Source organism: Vidua chalybeata, chromosome 26 (assembly GCF_026979565.1).
Source record: "Vidua chalybeata isolate OUT-0048 chromosome 26, bVidCha1 merged haplotype, whole genome shotgun sequence".
Classification (NCBI taxonomy): Eukaryota; Metazoa; Chordata; class Aves; order Passeriformes; family Viduidae; genus Vidua; species Vidua chalybeata.
Genome location: NC_071555.1, coordinates 2,591,626 through 2,607,636, shown reverse-complemented (window position 1 = coordinate 2,607,636; position 16,011 = coordinate 2,591,626). Strand labels below are relative to the sequence as shown.

Below are 16,011 nucleotides of genomic sequence, written 5' to 3'. Positions count from 1 at the left end.
AGAACTGGGATGGGAGAACTGGGAGAACTGGGAGAACTGGGAGAACTGGGAGAACTGGGAGAACTGGGATGGGAGAACTGGGAGAACTGGGAGAACTGGGATGGGAGAACTGGGATGGGGAGAACTGGGAGAACTGGGATGGGAGAACTGGGAGAACTGGGATGGGAGAACTGGGATGGGGAGAACTGGGAGAACTGGGATGGGAGAACTGGGAGAACTGGGATGGGAGAACTGGGAGAATTGGGAGAACTGGGATGGGAGAACTGGGAGAACTGGGAGAACTGGGATGGGAGAACTGGGAGAATTGGGAGAACTGGGATGGGAGAACTGGGAGAACTGGGATGGGAGAACTGGGAGAATTGGGAGAACTGGGATGGGAGAACTGGGAGAATTGGGATGGGGAGAACTGGGAGAACTGGGATGGGAGAACTGGGATGGGGGGAACTGGGAATGTGTTCCCCACTGGGCTCTGGAACTGGGCATTACTGGGATTGGGTTTCCCATTCTGATCCCAAACTGGGATTACTGGGATTGGGTTTTTCTCTCGGATCTGGAACTGGGGGGAACTGGGAACGTGTTTCCCACTCTGATCCCAAACTGGGATTACTGGGATCGGGTTTTCCTCTCCATCCCAAACTGGAATTACTGGGATTGGATTCCCAACTCTGATCCCAAACTGGGATTATTGGGATCGGGTTTTCCTCTCCATCCCAAACTGGGATTACTGGGATTGGATTCCCAGGTCTGATCCCAAACTGGGATTACTGGGATCGGGTTTTCCTCTCCATCCCAAACTGGGATTACTGGGATCGGGTTTTCCTCTCCATCCCAAACTGGTATTACTGGGATTGGATTCCCAGGTCTGATCCCAAACTGGGATTACTGGGATTGGATTCCCAGGTCTGATCCCAAACTGGGATTACTGGGATCGGGTTTTCCTCTCCATCCCAAACTGGAATTACTGGGATTGGATTCCCAGGTCTGATCCCAAACTGGGATTATTGGGATCGGGTTTTCCTCTGTCCCAAACTGGGATTACTGGGATTGGATTTCCAGGTCTGATCCCAAACTGGGATTACTGGGATCGGGTTTTCCTCTCCATCCCAAACTGGAATTACTGGGATTGGATTCCCAGGTCTGATCCCAAACTGGGATTACTGGGATCGGGTTTTCCTCTGTCCCAAACCGGGCGTTGAATTCCCGGGGTTTTCATTAAATCCCCATTTCTTGGGGACAATTCCCGGAATTCCAGCCTTTTTTAGGGATCCCAAATTCCCTTCTCCCCTTCCATAAAAGCGGGATTTTCCAATTTACAGCTTGGAAAAAGGATTTTGAAAAAACCGGGAATAAAGGCCGGAGCCAGCGGGATTTGGAGCTGGGAAATTCCCATTTTTCCCCCAAATCCAGGCTCCCCCAGCCCGGATGATTTTTTTGGTTTGTTTTGTTTTCTTTTTTTGGGATCGTTTTAAACTCGGGATTTGTTTGGGATCGGGAATTCCGCGGATTCCGGAGGGAACAGAGCCCGGGAATCTCCGGAATCTGCAGAATTCCCGCCGGGATTTGGGGTCAGCTCCGGGAAAAGGAGCCCGGGGATTTTGGGGATTTTTTTGGGATTTCTGGGATGTTTTGGGATTTCGGGGTTTTTTGGGATTTCTGGGATGTTTTGGGATTTCGGGGTTTTTTGGGATTTCTGGGATGTTTTGGGATTTCTGGGATGTTTTGGGATTTCTGGTTTTTTTTGGGATTTTGGGTTTTTTTTGGGATTTCTGGGATTTTGGGATTTCTGGGATGTTTTTGGATTTTGGGGTTTTTTGGGATTTCTGGGATGTTTTGGGATTTCGGGGTTTTTTGGGATTTTGGTTTTTTTTGGGATTTCTGGGATGTTTTGGAATTTCGGGTTTTTTTTGGGATTTCGGGGATTTCTGGGATGTTTTGGTATTTCTGGGGTTTTTTTTTGGGATTTCTGGGATTTTTTGGGATTTCTGGAATTTTTTGGGATTTCTGGGATTTTTTGGTATTTCTGGGTTTTTTTTTTTTTGGGATTTTGGGGATTTTTTGGGATTTTGGGGATTTTTTGGGATTTCTGGGATTTTTTGGGATTGTTTTTTCCCCCCCAGTTTCTCTGTTTTTTCCCGTGGTTTTCCATGGAAAAATTCCCGAATCTGCCGGCAGGGGTGGGTGCGGGGGGATGGAATGGGGGCAGAATATAAACCACAAAACATAAATTCTAAAATATAAAAAAATCAAATAGGAAGTGGGAAAATTGCACTATAAGATGTAAAATATAAAAATTAAAACCTTGAAGTATAAAATAGAAAACATAAAAGGCAAAATGTAAAAAAAATTAAAGAGAAAATGTAAAAAAATTAAATGTAAAGGCTAAAATATCAATTGTAAGATAAAAAGTACAAAGATGTAAGAAAATGTAAATTAGAAAAATGAAAAAAATAAAGTAGAAGCTATGAAATGTAAAATATAAAAAAATCAAATGTGAAATATAAAAATAAAAATGTAAAATGTAAAAAAAAAAATAGAAAAATGATATAAAATGCAGCATTTAAAGTATCAAATGTAGGATATTAAAAAAATACAAAAGTATAGAATATAAAATATAAAATATAAAATATAAAATATGAAATATAAAAATTAAAAATTAAAAATTAAAAAATTAAAAAAATAAAAATAAGAAGAAAAATATAAAAATATAAAGATAAAAATTAGCAATTAAAATCTAAAAATTAAAAAAAAAATTGAAATTAAAAATCAGAATATAAAAATTAAAAATATAAAAAATAAAAAATTTAAATTTTACAACAGAAACTAGGAATTCTAAAGTGCAAAACAGGGAGGAAGAAATAGAAAATATAAAATTCAAGCAGGAAGGAAAGAGAAAATCCCTGCCTCCACTCCCGAATCCCGAATTTCTGCCCGGCCCCGGAACAAATCCCAGGAAAAAAATCCCAGATTTAATGTGGGGTTCATCCATTGAATTCAATTAATTTAATTTAATTTAATTTAATTTAATTTAATTTAATTTAATAAATGGATTTACTCCCCCTTTATTTATTAATTTTGCCATTTATTCTTTTAAATCGCTATTTTTTGTTATTTTAATTGCAATTTTATTCATTTTAATTTTATTTATTAGATAGTATTTGTTATTTGCCATTTCCTATTTATGATTCTTTTTATTTGCCATTTGCTATTAATTATTTTTTATTTGTATTTATTAGATCCTATTTATTTTCTATTATTTATTATTCACCATTTCCTATTTAGTATTATTTATTATTTGCAATTTCCTAATTATTTATAATTTATATTATTATTTATTATTATTTATTATTATTATTTATTATTTATTATTATTTATTATTCATTATTTACAATTTCCTGATTGTTTATTATTCATATTATTATTTTTATTATTTATTAACACGAATTTACCTCTTTGTTTACATGTTTGCTTACTAATTTACAATAAATTAATTATAATTTCTTTACCTCTTCATTTACATGTTTGTTTACCAATTTATAATGAATAATTAATTAAGGACTTCATGCACCTGTTTATTTACCTGTTTATTTAGTAATTAATGATGAATTAATTCTCATTTATTCGCCTCTTTTTTTCCACCTTTATTTAGTAATTTACAATCAATTAATGATTAATTGATGAATTAATTTACCTGTTTATTTACTAATTGATAATGAATCAATTCACATTTATTTATCTGTTTTTTACCTGTTCATTTATTAATTTATAACATATTTAAATATCTGTTTATTAATTAATTAACATTAATTTACCTGTTTGTTTATCTGTTCATTTATTAATTTATAACATATTTACATATCTGTTTATTCATTAATTAACATTTATTTATCTGTTTTTTACCTGTTCATTTATTAATTTATAACATATTCAAATATCTGTTTATTCATTAATTAACATTAATTTACCTGTTCATTTATTAATTAATAACATATTTAAATATCTGTTTATTAATTAATTAACATTTATTTATCTGTTTTTTACCTGTTCATTTATTAATTTATAACATATTTAAATATCTGTTTATTGATTAGCTAACATTAATTTACCCGTTTGTTTACCTGTTCATTTATTAATTAATAATAGTTTTATTTCCCTGTTTTATTAATCAATTAACATCAGTTTACCTGATTATTTATTAATTGATTAACGTTAATTTACCTGTTTGTTTACCTGTTCATTTATTAATTTATAATTTATTTATTTCCCTGTTTATTTATTAATTAATTAACGTTAGTTTACATGATTATTTATTAATTGATTAACAGGAATTTACCTGCTTATTTATTAATTTATAATTAATTTGTATCCTCTATTTATTTTCAATTTAAACTTAATTAACGATTATTGATTAACTATTAATAACAATTTATTAATTAATTTATTATTTCACATTTTCGAATTAATTTAGAATAGATTCATGTCCCTGCTTATTAACGAATTCTTTTATTCCATTAATTAATTAATTGAATTCATTGCATTTATTAAGTGAATTCATTTGCCCACTCGAGGCTCATCCCAGGAGATTCCCAGGGATGAATTCCCAGGGAAATGTGGGAATTTCCCCAAATTCCTGGGAATTCCAGCCCCGAGGGCCTCCCGGGATTTGTGGGATGAGGAAGGGACGGAGCCGATCCCGGAATTCCGGGAGTGGGGACGGAATTCCGGCTTTTCCCAGGGGTTATCCCGGGAATGGGCGGGTGAATCCCTGCGGAGGGGGGAAATCCGGGATGGAGCATCCGGGATTTGGGATGGAGCATCAAAATTTGGGATGGAGCAGCAAAATTTGGGATAGAACATCCGGGATTTGGGATGGAGCATCTCGGATTTGGGATGGAGCATCAAAATTTGGGACGGAGCATCCGGGATTTGGGATGGAGCATCTCGGATTTGGGATGGAGCATCCGGGATTTGGGATGGAGCAGCAAAATTTGGGATGGAGCATCCGGGATTTGGGATGGAGCATCCGGGATCTGGGATGGAACATCCGGGATTTGGGATGGAGCATCTCGGATTTGGGATGGAGCATCCGGGATTTGGGATGCAGCATCTCGGATTTGGGATGGAGCATCAAAATTTGGGATGGAGCAGCAAAATTTGGGATGGAGCATCAAAATTTGGGATGGAGCATCCGGGATTTGGGATGGAGCATCTCGGATTTGGGATGGAGCATCTCGGATTTGGGATGGAGCATCTCGGATTTGGGATGGAGCATCAAAATTTGGGATGGAGCATCAAAATTTGGGATGGAGCATCCGGGATTTGGGATGGAGCATCCGGGATTTGGGATGGAGCATCCGGGATTTGGGATGGAGCACCAGGAATGTGCAGGTGAGGATGGATGAGGGGAGATTTGGGATTCAGGGTCAGGAGCTCCCAGGATTCATTCCTGGGGATGAGGAAATTTTGGGATTCAGGATCAGGAACGTGCAGGATTCATTCCTGGGGATGAGGAAATTTTGGGATTCGGGATCAGGAGCTCCCCGGATTCATTCCTGGGGATGAGGAAATTTTGGGATTCAGGATCAGGAGCTCCCCGGATTCATTCCTGGGGATGAGGAAATTTTGGGATTCAGGATCAGGAACGTGCAGGATTCATTCCTGGGGATGAGGAAATTTTGGGATTCAGGATCAGGAGCTCCCAGGATTCATTCCTGGGGATGAGGAAAATCCGGGATGCAGATCCGGGGACGCGCAGGTGAATCCCTGAGGATTGGGCACAGTTTGGGATCAGCCTCGTCCCTGCCCCTGCCCCTGCCCCTGTCCCTGCCCCTGTCCTGGTCCTGGGGAGTGACCAGGAGTGACCGGGAGTGACCAGGAGTGACCAGGGGGTGACCAGGAGTGACCGGGAGTGACCAGGAGTGACCAGGGGGTGACCAGGAGTGACCAGGAGTGACCAGGGGGGTGATCAAGGGGTGGCTGGGGGTGACTGAGAGTGACCAGAGGTGACCGGGGTGACCAAAGGAGTGATTGAGGGGTGACCAGGGGTGACCAAGGGATGACCATGGGTGACCAGGAGTGACCCGGGGTGACCAGGGCTGGCTGGGAGTGACCAGAGGTAACCGAAGTGATCAGGGTGACCAGGGGTGACCAGCGGTGACCAGGAGTGACCGGAGCTGACTGAGGTGACCGGGGGGTGACCAGGAGTGACTGGGGAGTGACCAGGAGTGACCAGGAGTGACCAGGGGTGACCAGGGGGTGACCACCCCTCGGGGTGTGGCCAGAGGTGACCGGGGGTTGATCGAGGGGTGACCGGGGGGTGACCAGGGGTGACCAGGAGTGACCAGGGAGTGACCAGGGGTGACCGGGGAGTGACCAGGGGTGACCAGGAATGACCAGGGAGTGTCTGGAGGTGACCAGAGGTGACCGGGGATAACAGGGGGTGACCGAGGGGTGACCAGGGGTGACCAGGGGTGACCGAGGGGTGACCAGGGGGTTGATCGAGGGGTGACCAGGGGTGACCGAGGGGTGACCGGGGGTGACCAAAGGGTGACCAGGGGGTTGATCGAGGGGTGACCGAGGGGTGACCGAGGGGTGACCGAGGGGTGACCAGGGGTGACCGACGGGTGACCGAGGGGTGACCAGGAGTGACCAGGAGTGACCAGGGGGTGACCAGGGGTGACCGAGGGGTGACCAGGAGTGACCAGGGGGTGATCGAGGATAACCGGGGGGTGACCAGGAGTGACCAGGGGTGACCAGGGGGTGACCAGGAGTGACCACGGGGTGACCAGGGGGTGACCAGGGGTGACCAGGGGTGACCAGGGGGTGACCAGGAGTGACCAGGGGTGACCGAGGGGTGACCAGGGGTGACCGAGGGGTGACCGCGGGGTGACCAGGGGGTTGATCGAGGGGTGACCACGGGGTGACCGAGGGGTGACCGAGGGGTGACCAGGGGTGACCAGGGGTGACCGAGGGGTGACCGGGGGGAGACCAAGGGGTGACCGAGGGGTGATCACCCCTCGGGGTGTGACCGCAGGGTGACCGGGGGGTGACCGCTGCCTTCCAGCTGCCGCCATCGCGGCGCTCCCGCCGTTCCCAGCGGGATCATTCCCGGGATCCGAGCGCAGCTGAGCCCGGACCGAGCTCATCCCGCGCCGCCTCCGGGGACGGAGCCGGGGGGAGGTCAGGGCTGGTCCCCGTCCCCAAATCCATGGAAAATGCCACTAGGTGTCACCCCGCGCCTTCGGCTGCCGTGTGGGATGCGGGAATTCTCTCCCGCCACTTCCCTCTCCCGGTTTTCCTGGGCAGGGATAGAGGGAATGATCCGATCCCGGTTTTCCCGGGCAGGGATGGAGGGAATGATCCGATCCCGGTTTTCCCGGGCAGGGATGGAGGGAATGATCCGATCCCGGTTTTTCACAGGCAGGGATGGAGGGAATGATCCGATCCCGGTTTTCCCGGGCAGGGATAGAGGGAATGATCCGATCCCGGTTTTCCCGGGCAGGGATAGAGGGAATGATCCGATCCCGGTTTTTCACAGGCAGGGATAGAGGGAATGATCCGATCCCGGTTTTCCCGGGCAGGGATAGAGGAAGGAATGGATGGATCCTGGTTTTAGGGTGCCCACCACATCCAGCTAAAGCCACCGAAAGTGGGAATTATCCCGGAGGAGGAATCTCTGGGATGGAAAAGAGGGAGCGGGGCCGGGAACAGGGATATGGGAACGGGTTTTTGTTGGGATTGTGGAATTCTGGGATGGGTGGGTGGGCAGGAGCTCAAACCCCATCCCATTCCCAGTCCCACCATGGGCAGGGACCCCTCCCGATACCCCAGTCCAGCCTGGCCTTGAACGCTTCCAGAGATGGGAATTTGGGATGGGAATTTGGGATGGGAATTCGGGATGGGAATTTGGGATGGGATTTCGGGATGGGAATTTGGGATGGGAATTCGGGATGGGAATTTGGGATGGTATTTTGGGATGGGAATTCGGGATGGGAATTCGGGATGGGAATTCAAGATGGGAATTAGGGATGGGAATGACCCTTCCCTTTTCCCAAGTGAATTCCCAGTGTTTTCTCCCACCGAATGAGCCGTTGGCACCTCGGGTTGTCACCCTGCACCTCCCAGATCCAGGGGGGCCAGGATCCCTTGGGATCAGCATTTCCAGGATTCCTGGGATCAAGCAGGCCCCGATTTCCTTGGAAGTGCCCAAGGAACACCGGGACAGGGTCGGTTTCCACATCGGGGATCACGCCCAGATCCAGCCTCGACAATTCCATGATTCCCTGACCCCATTCTGCTCCTGGTTCCCAGTTTTCCCGGGAATGTCAGGCCGGGAAGGCGCCAGATGGGATTTTATAGGAGCCGCTATTCCATGGTCGGAGCCAGCGGGTGCCGCGAGATTAATTCCGCGAAATTAATTGGGACAAGATTGAAAAGGAAATTAAGGCGCAGCTGAGTGAACATTCCCAACCTTTTCCCTCCTCCTCCTCCTCCTCCTCCTCCTCCTCCTCCTCCTCCTCCTCCCATCACTGCCTCTCCCTCCCTCTGCTTCCTGCATCCCGAATTTACGGGAGAAAAGCCCCCAGGATCCATCGGTTCTGAGCCGCCCCTGGAGTCCCCGGAATTCCCGCCGGGATCGCGGGATGTGGCCCCCGGATGAACACGGCCTGGGGGGATCCCAGCTCAGGTGATTCCCCAAATTCTCAAATCGGGATTCCCCCCAAAAAATGAGGAATTCGCAGGTTTCTGGAGCGGAGTGCAGGATCAGGAGGGGGAGCTGCTCCTCCAACCCCAAATCAAGCCCCAAGTGGGTCCCAATCCCGGTAAAAACCAGTAAAAAACAATAAAAACCCAGTAAAAACCAGTAAAGACCAGTAAAAACCAGTGAAAACCACTGAAAACCCAGTAAAAACCAGTGAAAACCCAGTAAAAACCAGTAAACACCAGTAAAAAACAGTGAAAACCCAGTAAAAAACAGTAAAGACCAGTAAAAACCAGTGAAAACCCAAGAAAATCCAGTTAAAACCAGTAAAAACCAGTAAGATACCAATAAAAACCAGTAAAAAGCAATAAAAACCCCGTAGAAACCAGTAAAACCAGTAAAACTCAGTAAAGACCAGTAAAAACCAGTGAAAACCCAGTAAAAACCAGTAAACACCAGTAAAGACCAGTAAAAACCAGGGAAAACCCAGTAAAAACCAGTAAAGACCAGTAAAAACCAGGGAAAACCCAGTAAAAACCAGTAAAGACCAGTAAAAACCAGGGAAAACCCAGCAAAAACCAGTAAACACCAGTAAAAAACAGGGAAAACCCAGTAAAAACCAGTAAAGACCAGTAAAAACCAGTGAAAACCCAGCAAAAACCAGTGAAAACCCAAGAAAATCCAATTAAAACCAGTAAAAACCAATAAAATACCACTAAAAACCAGTAAAAAACAATAAAAACCCTGTAGAAACCAGTAAAACCAGTTACACTCAGTAAAGACCAGTAAAACCACTGAAAACCCAGTAAAAACCAGTAAAGACCAGTAAAAACCAGGGAAAACCCAGTAAAAACCAGTAAAGACCAGTAAAAACCAGGGAAAACCCAAGAAAATCCAGTAAAAACCAATAAAAACCCAGTAGAAACCAGTAAAACCCAGTAAAACTCAGTAAAGACCGGTCAGAACCAGTAAAACCAAGTAAAAACCAGTAAAAAAGAGCAAAACCCAGAAAAACCCAGTAAAACCCAGTAAAACCCAGTAAAACCCAGTAAAACCCAGTAAAACCCAGTAAAACCCAGTAAAACCCAATAAAACCCAGTAAAACCCAGTAAAACCCAATAAAACCCAATAAAACCCAGTAAAACCCAGTAAAACCCAATAAAACCCAATAAAACCCAGTAAAACCCAGTAAAACCCAATAAAACCCAATAAAACCCAGTAAAACCCAGTAAAACCCAATAAAACCCAGTAAAACCCAGTAAAACCCAATAAAACCCAGTAAAACCCAGTAAAACCCAATAAAACCCAATAAAACCCAGTAAAACCCAGTAAAACCCAATAAAACCCAGTAAAACCCAGTAAAACCCAATAAAACCCAATAAAACCCAGTAAAACCCAATAAAACCCAATAAAACCCAGTAAAACCCAGTAAAACCCAGTAAAACCCAGTAAAACCCAATAAAACCCAATAAAACCCAATAAAACCCCTCCTGACATCATTAATTTAATTTTAAATCTTCATTTTGAGCGATTTTAGCACCTTTTGGCCTTGAAAATGAGCCCCAATCCCCAAAAATTCCTGCTCCTCCCTCCCTGAGGACGCGGATGAAGTCGGCCCGTTGTAAATGGGAAATAAAATGGGAAATGAGCCGAATTCCCAAAAAGTTCCCAAAAAATTCCCAAAAAATTCCCCAAAAAGTCTGGATTCTACCTCGCTGAGGACGCGGATAAGGCCGTGCCAGTGGGAATTTAAAATAAAGTGGGAAACGAGGAAATTTCCCAAAAAATCCCCCAAAATTCTGGATTCTACCTCGCTGAGGATGTGGATGAGGTCCCGTGGGTGGGAACGGGAAACAAAATGGGAAGTGAGACAAATTTCCCCCAAAAAATTCCCAAAAAATTAAAAAAAACCCTAAAATATTCCCCAAAAATTCCCAGCTCCTACCTTGCTGAGGATGCGGATGAGGTCGCCCCGTTGGAAGGAGAGCTCGTCGGGATTGTCCCCACGGCAATCCCACAATCCTTGGTAATAACTGGAGTAATCCCAGTCGGAATTTTCTGGGAAAAAAGGGGGGGAAGAAAAAGGGTCAGGGTGGTGAGGGATTTATAGGTACAGGATCATGGAGGTGATTCCAGAGCTGAAAGTCCTCCTGGAGCTTCTCCGGGATGGGAATGGCTCCAAATCCATCGGGAATGTTGGGGTTGAGGTTGGGAATGCCGGGAATTCCATGGGACACCACGATGGCCATGGGAATTACAGGAAATCGTGGGAAAAGGGAATTACAGGAAATCAGGGAAATGGAAAAATCTTCCTGGAGGTGATTCCAGAGCTGAAAGTTCTCCGGGATGGGAAAGGCTCCAAATCCATCGGGAATGTTGAATGTTGAGGTTGGGAATGTCGGGAATTCCATGGAATTCCATCATGGACTCGCCGGCCAAGGGATTGGTGCTCCCCAAATAGTTTGGTCCCAGTTTTCCAGGAATTCCTTTCCCAGGAATTCTCATCCCAGCTCCTTTCCTCCTTCCCAGAGGGACAGGAGGGTGGGAGGCGTCCTGGGAATATCCGGTGGGATCCTGGGGGGTTGGATCCCAAAATTCCTGCGGGATCCCTCCCTGGCCTCTTAGAGATAAAAATCCCACTTTAAAAATCCCAAACACCTCCTTTGTCCCAGGAATTTTGGGAGTTGTCTCCTTTTCCCATTGGGAAGAGTCTTCCCAAGTGGAATTCCGTCACTGGGAAGAGTCAAATCCCAGGAATTCTCCCGTTCTCCACATTTTCCACAGCCCAGGATGCTCCAAAGTGGCCAAAATCCCAAAATATTCCCCCCATCCATATCCTGGGAATCCCTTGGATTGGGATCTTACCCTCCTCGCTCCCGAAATCCTCCTCATCCTCCGGGAATGGCGGCTCCTGCTCCTCATCTGGGGAGGGAAAAAACAGTGGGAAAAATGCAGGGAAAACAGAGGAAAAATCAGGGAAAATCTGGGAATGTCGCAGCTCCAGCGGGCCCAGGGCTCCGAGAGAATCCTGGGAATAAAAATTTCCCAGATTGATTGTGGGGCGAGGAAGGATCGGAGAAGATTTTCATGGAAAACCAGAATTGTTGTGAACACCGGAAAAAACAAATCCATGAATTCCGGATGTCCCTGTGGGAAGAGAGGTGCCCTGGGAAAAGGAGATTCCAGAGGGGAAATTCTGGGCTGGGAATGCGAGGAAAGAAGGAGGAATTAAGGAGAAAATTCGGGAAGAGGAGGAGGAAGGGATGGAAGGAGTGATCCCAGGGAAAAGGCGGATTCCAGAGGGGCTGGAAAGGCTTGGAAAAAAGGGAAGGGAATGGAGCTGCGTGGAGCATCCCAAATTTCCATCCTCATCCGTGGAAAAGCCATTCCCATCCAGGGAAAAGCCCTTCCCATCCCACAGGCATCCCTGTCCCGTTCCCAGGCACATCCCGGAGGATTTGGAGCTGGGAAATCCGGGAATGGGATCCATGGGGACAGGAGCAGCCCCTCCTCAGCATCCAGGGGTTTTCCTGGAATCCAGCCCGATGGATCCAAGGGTTTTCCCAGAATCAAAACCCGAATGGATCGTGGCTTTTCCTGGAATCAAATCCGATGGTTCCAAGGGTTTTCCTGGGATCAGGCCTGGAAGCGAAGCTCTGCCTTCCCAATTCTCCAGGACTGAATCAAAGGAAAAAAAGCTGGAAAAGTTTGGAAAATTCCACTTCTCCCTCCCACCCCACTTTTGGGATCCTCATCCCGGGGGTCCGGAGCCGCCGGCGCATCCCGGGAAGCTTCGGAATCTCTGCGGAGCCGAGTTTTTAATGGAGCAATTTGATTCAATTTTCCAGTCGATAAAATTCCCCGGCAGCGCTCGGCGCTTCCGAACGGACACCTTCACTCCTGATTTAACATTCCCATCGAATCCTTCCCGGGAAATTGGAAAAATTTATCACCTGTGAAATTTTATTTGGCCTCGGCCGCGTCTGTTTTTGTAAAACTTCATTAACGCCGAGGAAATTATCTCTCCGCGGCTTTTCCCGTTTTTTTTTTTTTTTATTTTATTTTTTTATTCCCGTCTCCCGGGGTTTTTTTTTTTTTTTCCCGTGGTTTTTGGTCAGGAGGTAAAGGAAGGAGGGATTGGGGTTTTTCCTGGGGATTTTGGGGGTTTGGGATGAAGGAAGATCCGTGAGTTGGGTTATCCCGGGAGAGCTGGGACGCCGAATCCATGGAAATCCATGGAAATGCGTGGAATTCCTTGGAAGTCCATGAAAATCCATGGAAAACCATGGAAAACCATGGAAAACCATGGAAATCCATGGAAATCCATAGAAATGCATGGAAGTCCTTGGAAGTCCATGGAAATCCATGGAAAACCATGGAAAACCATGGAAAACCATGGAAAACCATGGACATCCATGGAAGTCCATGAAAATCCATGGATTTTTCCTTGCCAGGGTATTTCAGGAAAACTGGAATACCTAATCCATGAAAATCCATGGAAATTCATGAAAAATCTGTGGAAAACCTGTGGAAATCTGTGAAAACCCATGGAAATCCATGGAAACCCATCACAATCTGTGAAAATCCATGGAAACCCATGGAAATCCATGGAAAACCATGAAAACCCCGTGAAAATCCATGAAAATCCTTGAAAAATCCACGAAAATCCATGAAAAATCTGAGGGCTGCTCCAGCAGAATCCCCGGATCCGAAATTCCCAGAAAAACAAGGTTTGGGTTTGGGAGATCCATCAAAAGCTCGGAATAAAGAAATGGGATAAAACCTTGGAATTTTGGGTGGGTTAAAAGCAGAGACGTGGGAATGGCACCGGGGTGGGAACGGCCGAGGTTTCCTCACGTTTTTCCAAGGAAAAGTTGGGAATCTGGGAGCTCACCTGGCAGCACCTCGTAGATGTCGTCGCCTTCCAGCTCCGGATCGTCCGGATTCAGGGTGGAATTTTGGGAATTGTTCATGGAATCGGAGCTGTCCCGGTCCTTGGAGAGCTCTTCCTCCTCCTCCTCCTCCTCCTCCTCCTCATCGCAGGGAATGGTCAGGGAGCTCAGGTCTGCCGGGAAGGAGGGAAAAAGGGATGGAAAAGTGGGAATTCTCCCCATTCCAGAGGGGTGGGATGGAGATCCAAATCCTGCGCCTGAGAACGGGCAAAAAACCAAGGAAAAACCCAAGGAAAGATGGAAAATCCCAGGGAATGATCCCAAACAGGCAAAAAACCAAGGAAAAACCCAAGGAAAGATGGAAAAAAAACAAGGAAAAATGGAAAACCCCAGGGAATGACCCCAAACAGGCAAAAAACCAAGGAAAAACCCAACAAAGATGGAAAATCCCAGGGAATGACCCCAGATTCCATGAGGGCCTGGAGGGATGGAGCCTGGGAAGCTGCCTGGGGATTCCAGAGAATTTCTGGAATTTTCTCTGCCTCCAGCTGGAGCAATTCCCCACAAATCCGGGCGTGGGTGGATGGAAAGCCCCGATCCAGGTGGGAAAACGCTTCCCAAAGATCCCAAAAACCGGGAGCCGCTCCGGACTCACCCTTGAGGAGGAACTGGATCTGCTCCACCCAATCCTGGGCCTCGGCCGGGCTCGGAGCTGTGAACTGCCGGGAGAATCCGTTATCCCGGGATTTGGGATTTGGGACTTGGGATGAGGGGACTGGGATCCTCCATTCCCAACCCCGGGGCACCGGGAAAAACCATTCCCGGGATTTATGTCCTGGCTCCAAGTGGGAGAGGAGCACAGCCAGAATATCCCAGGAAAGATGGAAAACCCAATCCATGGAAATCTGTGCAATTCCATGGAATTCCATGAAAACCCAGGGAAACCCATGGAAACCCATGGAAATCCATGGAAATCCATGAAAACCCATGGAAACCTAGGGAAATCCATGGAAACCCATGAAAATCCACGAAAATCCATGGAAATCAATGGAAACCCTAGCCAGGCTATCAGATTTAATCCATGGAAATCCATGGAAATGCATTCCCATTTCTCACCCCAAATTCCCATTTTTTGCCCTGAAATTGCCATTTTTTGCCCTGAAATTCCCATTTCCCCCCCCAAATTCCCATTTCCCCCTCAAAATTCCCGTTTCCCCCTCCAAATTACCTTTTTTTTCCTATTAAATTTCCATTTCCCCCCCCAAAATTCCCGTTTTCCTGCTGTTTCCCACCTCGTAGGAGCGTTTTCCAGGACAGAACAGCTGGAAGCAGCATTTTTTCCGGGAATCTTTCCGGAGCTGGGAATCCAGGTGGGCCTGGTAGCGCTCGATGGGAAAGGAGCCTTTGGGCTGCTTGCCTGGGAAAAGGGAATTGGGCAAAATTTGGGATTTTCCAGCTTTTTCCCCACCCCTGGATGCAGCTCAGGAAGGTTTATCCATGGAGGGAAACTGAGGCACGCGGCTGGAAAATTCCAGGGCAAGGGAATGTCCGGAAAATTCTGGGAGAAAGAAACGGATGGAAAATCTGGGAAAGGGGAAATGGCCGGGAAAAAATCTGGGAAAGGGAAACAGTGGGAAAATTCTGGGAAAGGGGAAATGGCTGCAAAATTCCAGGAAAGGGAAATTCTGGGAAAGAGGAATGGCCAGAAAATTCCCTTTGCTCCAATGGAAAAAAACCCCAAATCCAGCTGGGATTTCCCCTTCCAGGAGCTGGGAATTGCAGTTTTCCGTGGTCACATCCCTTTTTTCCACCCAAAAGTTGGGAATTCTTTTCCCACTCACTTTTCTCGTTGGCGTAGTAGAGGAAATTCCGTTGGGTGAGGACGCACCAGCGCTTGTGCCACTCGGAGCCGAAAAAGCTGGGCTCTGGAAAACGGGGAAAAATGGGAAAAAATGGGGGAAAAGCGGGAAAAGCCAGGAAAAATCAGGGAAAAGACTCCATTTTATTCCTTTGGGATGCGTTTCTCAGGGATTCCATGCAGCCAGGGAAGACGTTTGGGGTTAAATCCCTGGAAAATGTCGTTAAAGCAGAGATCAGCGGGAGTTAAGCCAGGCCTAACTCCGAGCTGAGCTCAGGGAAAAACCAGGAGCTGTTTCTGCCTCTTCCCATCAATAATTCCCGAGAAAATCCCATTAGGGAAGGGAATAATTTGTGGCTTTCACGGGAAAAGGGAGATAAGGCCCAGGCTGATTCCGAGCCCGGCTCTTATCTCCGCATTAAATGTGGGATGATCCCGAATCCCTGGAGCTTTTCCCGGCTTTTTCTCCTCATTAGTTTTGCCCTCCAGGCCTGGGCCGGGCTTAATTTAATTCCAGGATTTAATTTGGATGCTCTGGAAAAGGGAATGAGCCTGGCAAGGC

At 46.1% G+C, this 16,011-nt stretch overlaps 1 protein-coding gene across 1 annotated transcript in view; it reads right to left on the bottom strand.

The window, feature by feature from the left end:
• The window catches only part of SKAP1 (src kinase associated phosphoprotein 1), a 92,016-nt gene that overhangs the window by 6,819 nt on the left and 69,186 nt on the right, over nt 1-16,011 (bottom strand). The window contains exons 6-11 of the mRNA XM_053965273.1: nt 15,433-15,516; nt 14,884-15,008; nt 14,247-14,310; nt 13,594-13,764; nt 11,565-11,621; nt 10,645-10,757 (exon numbers count right to left, since the gene is read on the bottom strand). Of these exons, the coding sequence (XP_053821248.1) occupies nt 10,645-10,757; nt 11,565-11,621; nt 13,594-13,764; nt 14,247-14,310; nt 14,884-15,008; nt 15,433-15,516 (614 nt within the window). The remainder of the gene's footprint in view (nt 1-10,644; nt 10,758-11,564; nt 11,622-13,593; nt 13,765-14,246; nt 14,311-14,883; nt 15,009-15,432; nt 15,517-16,011) is intronic.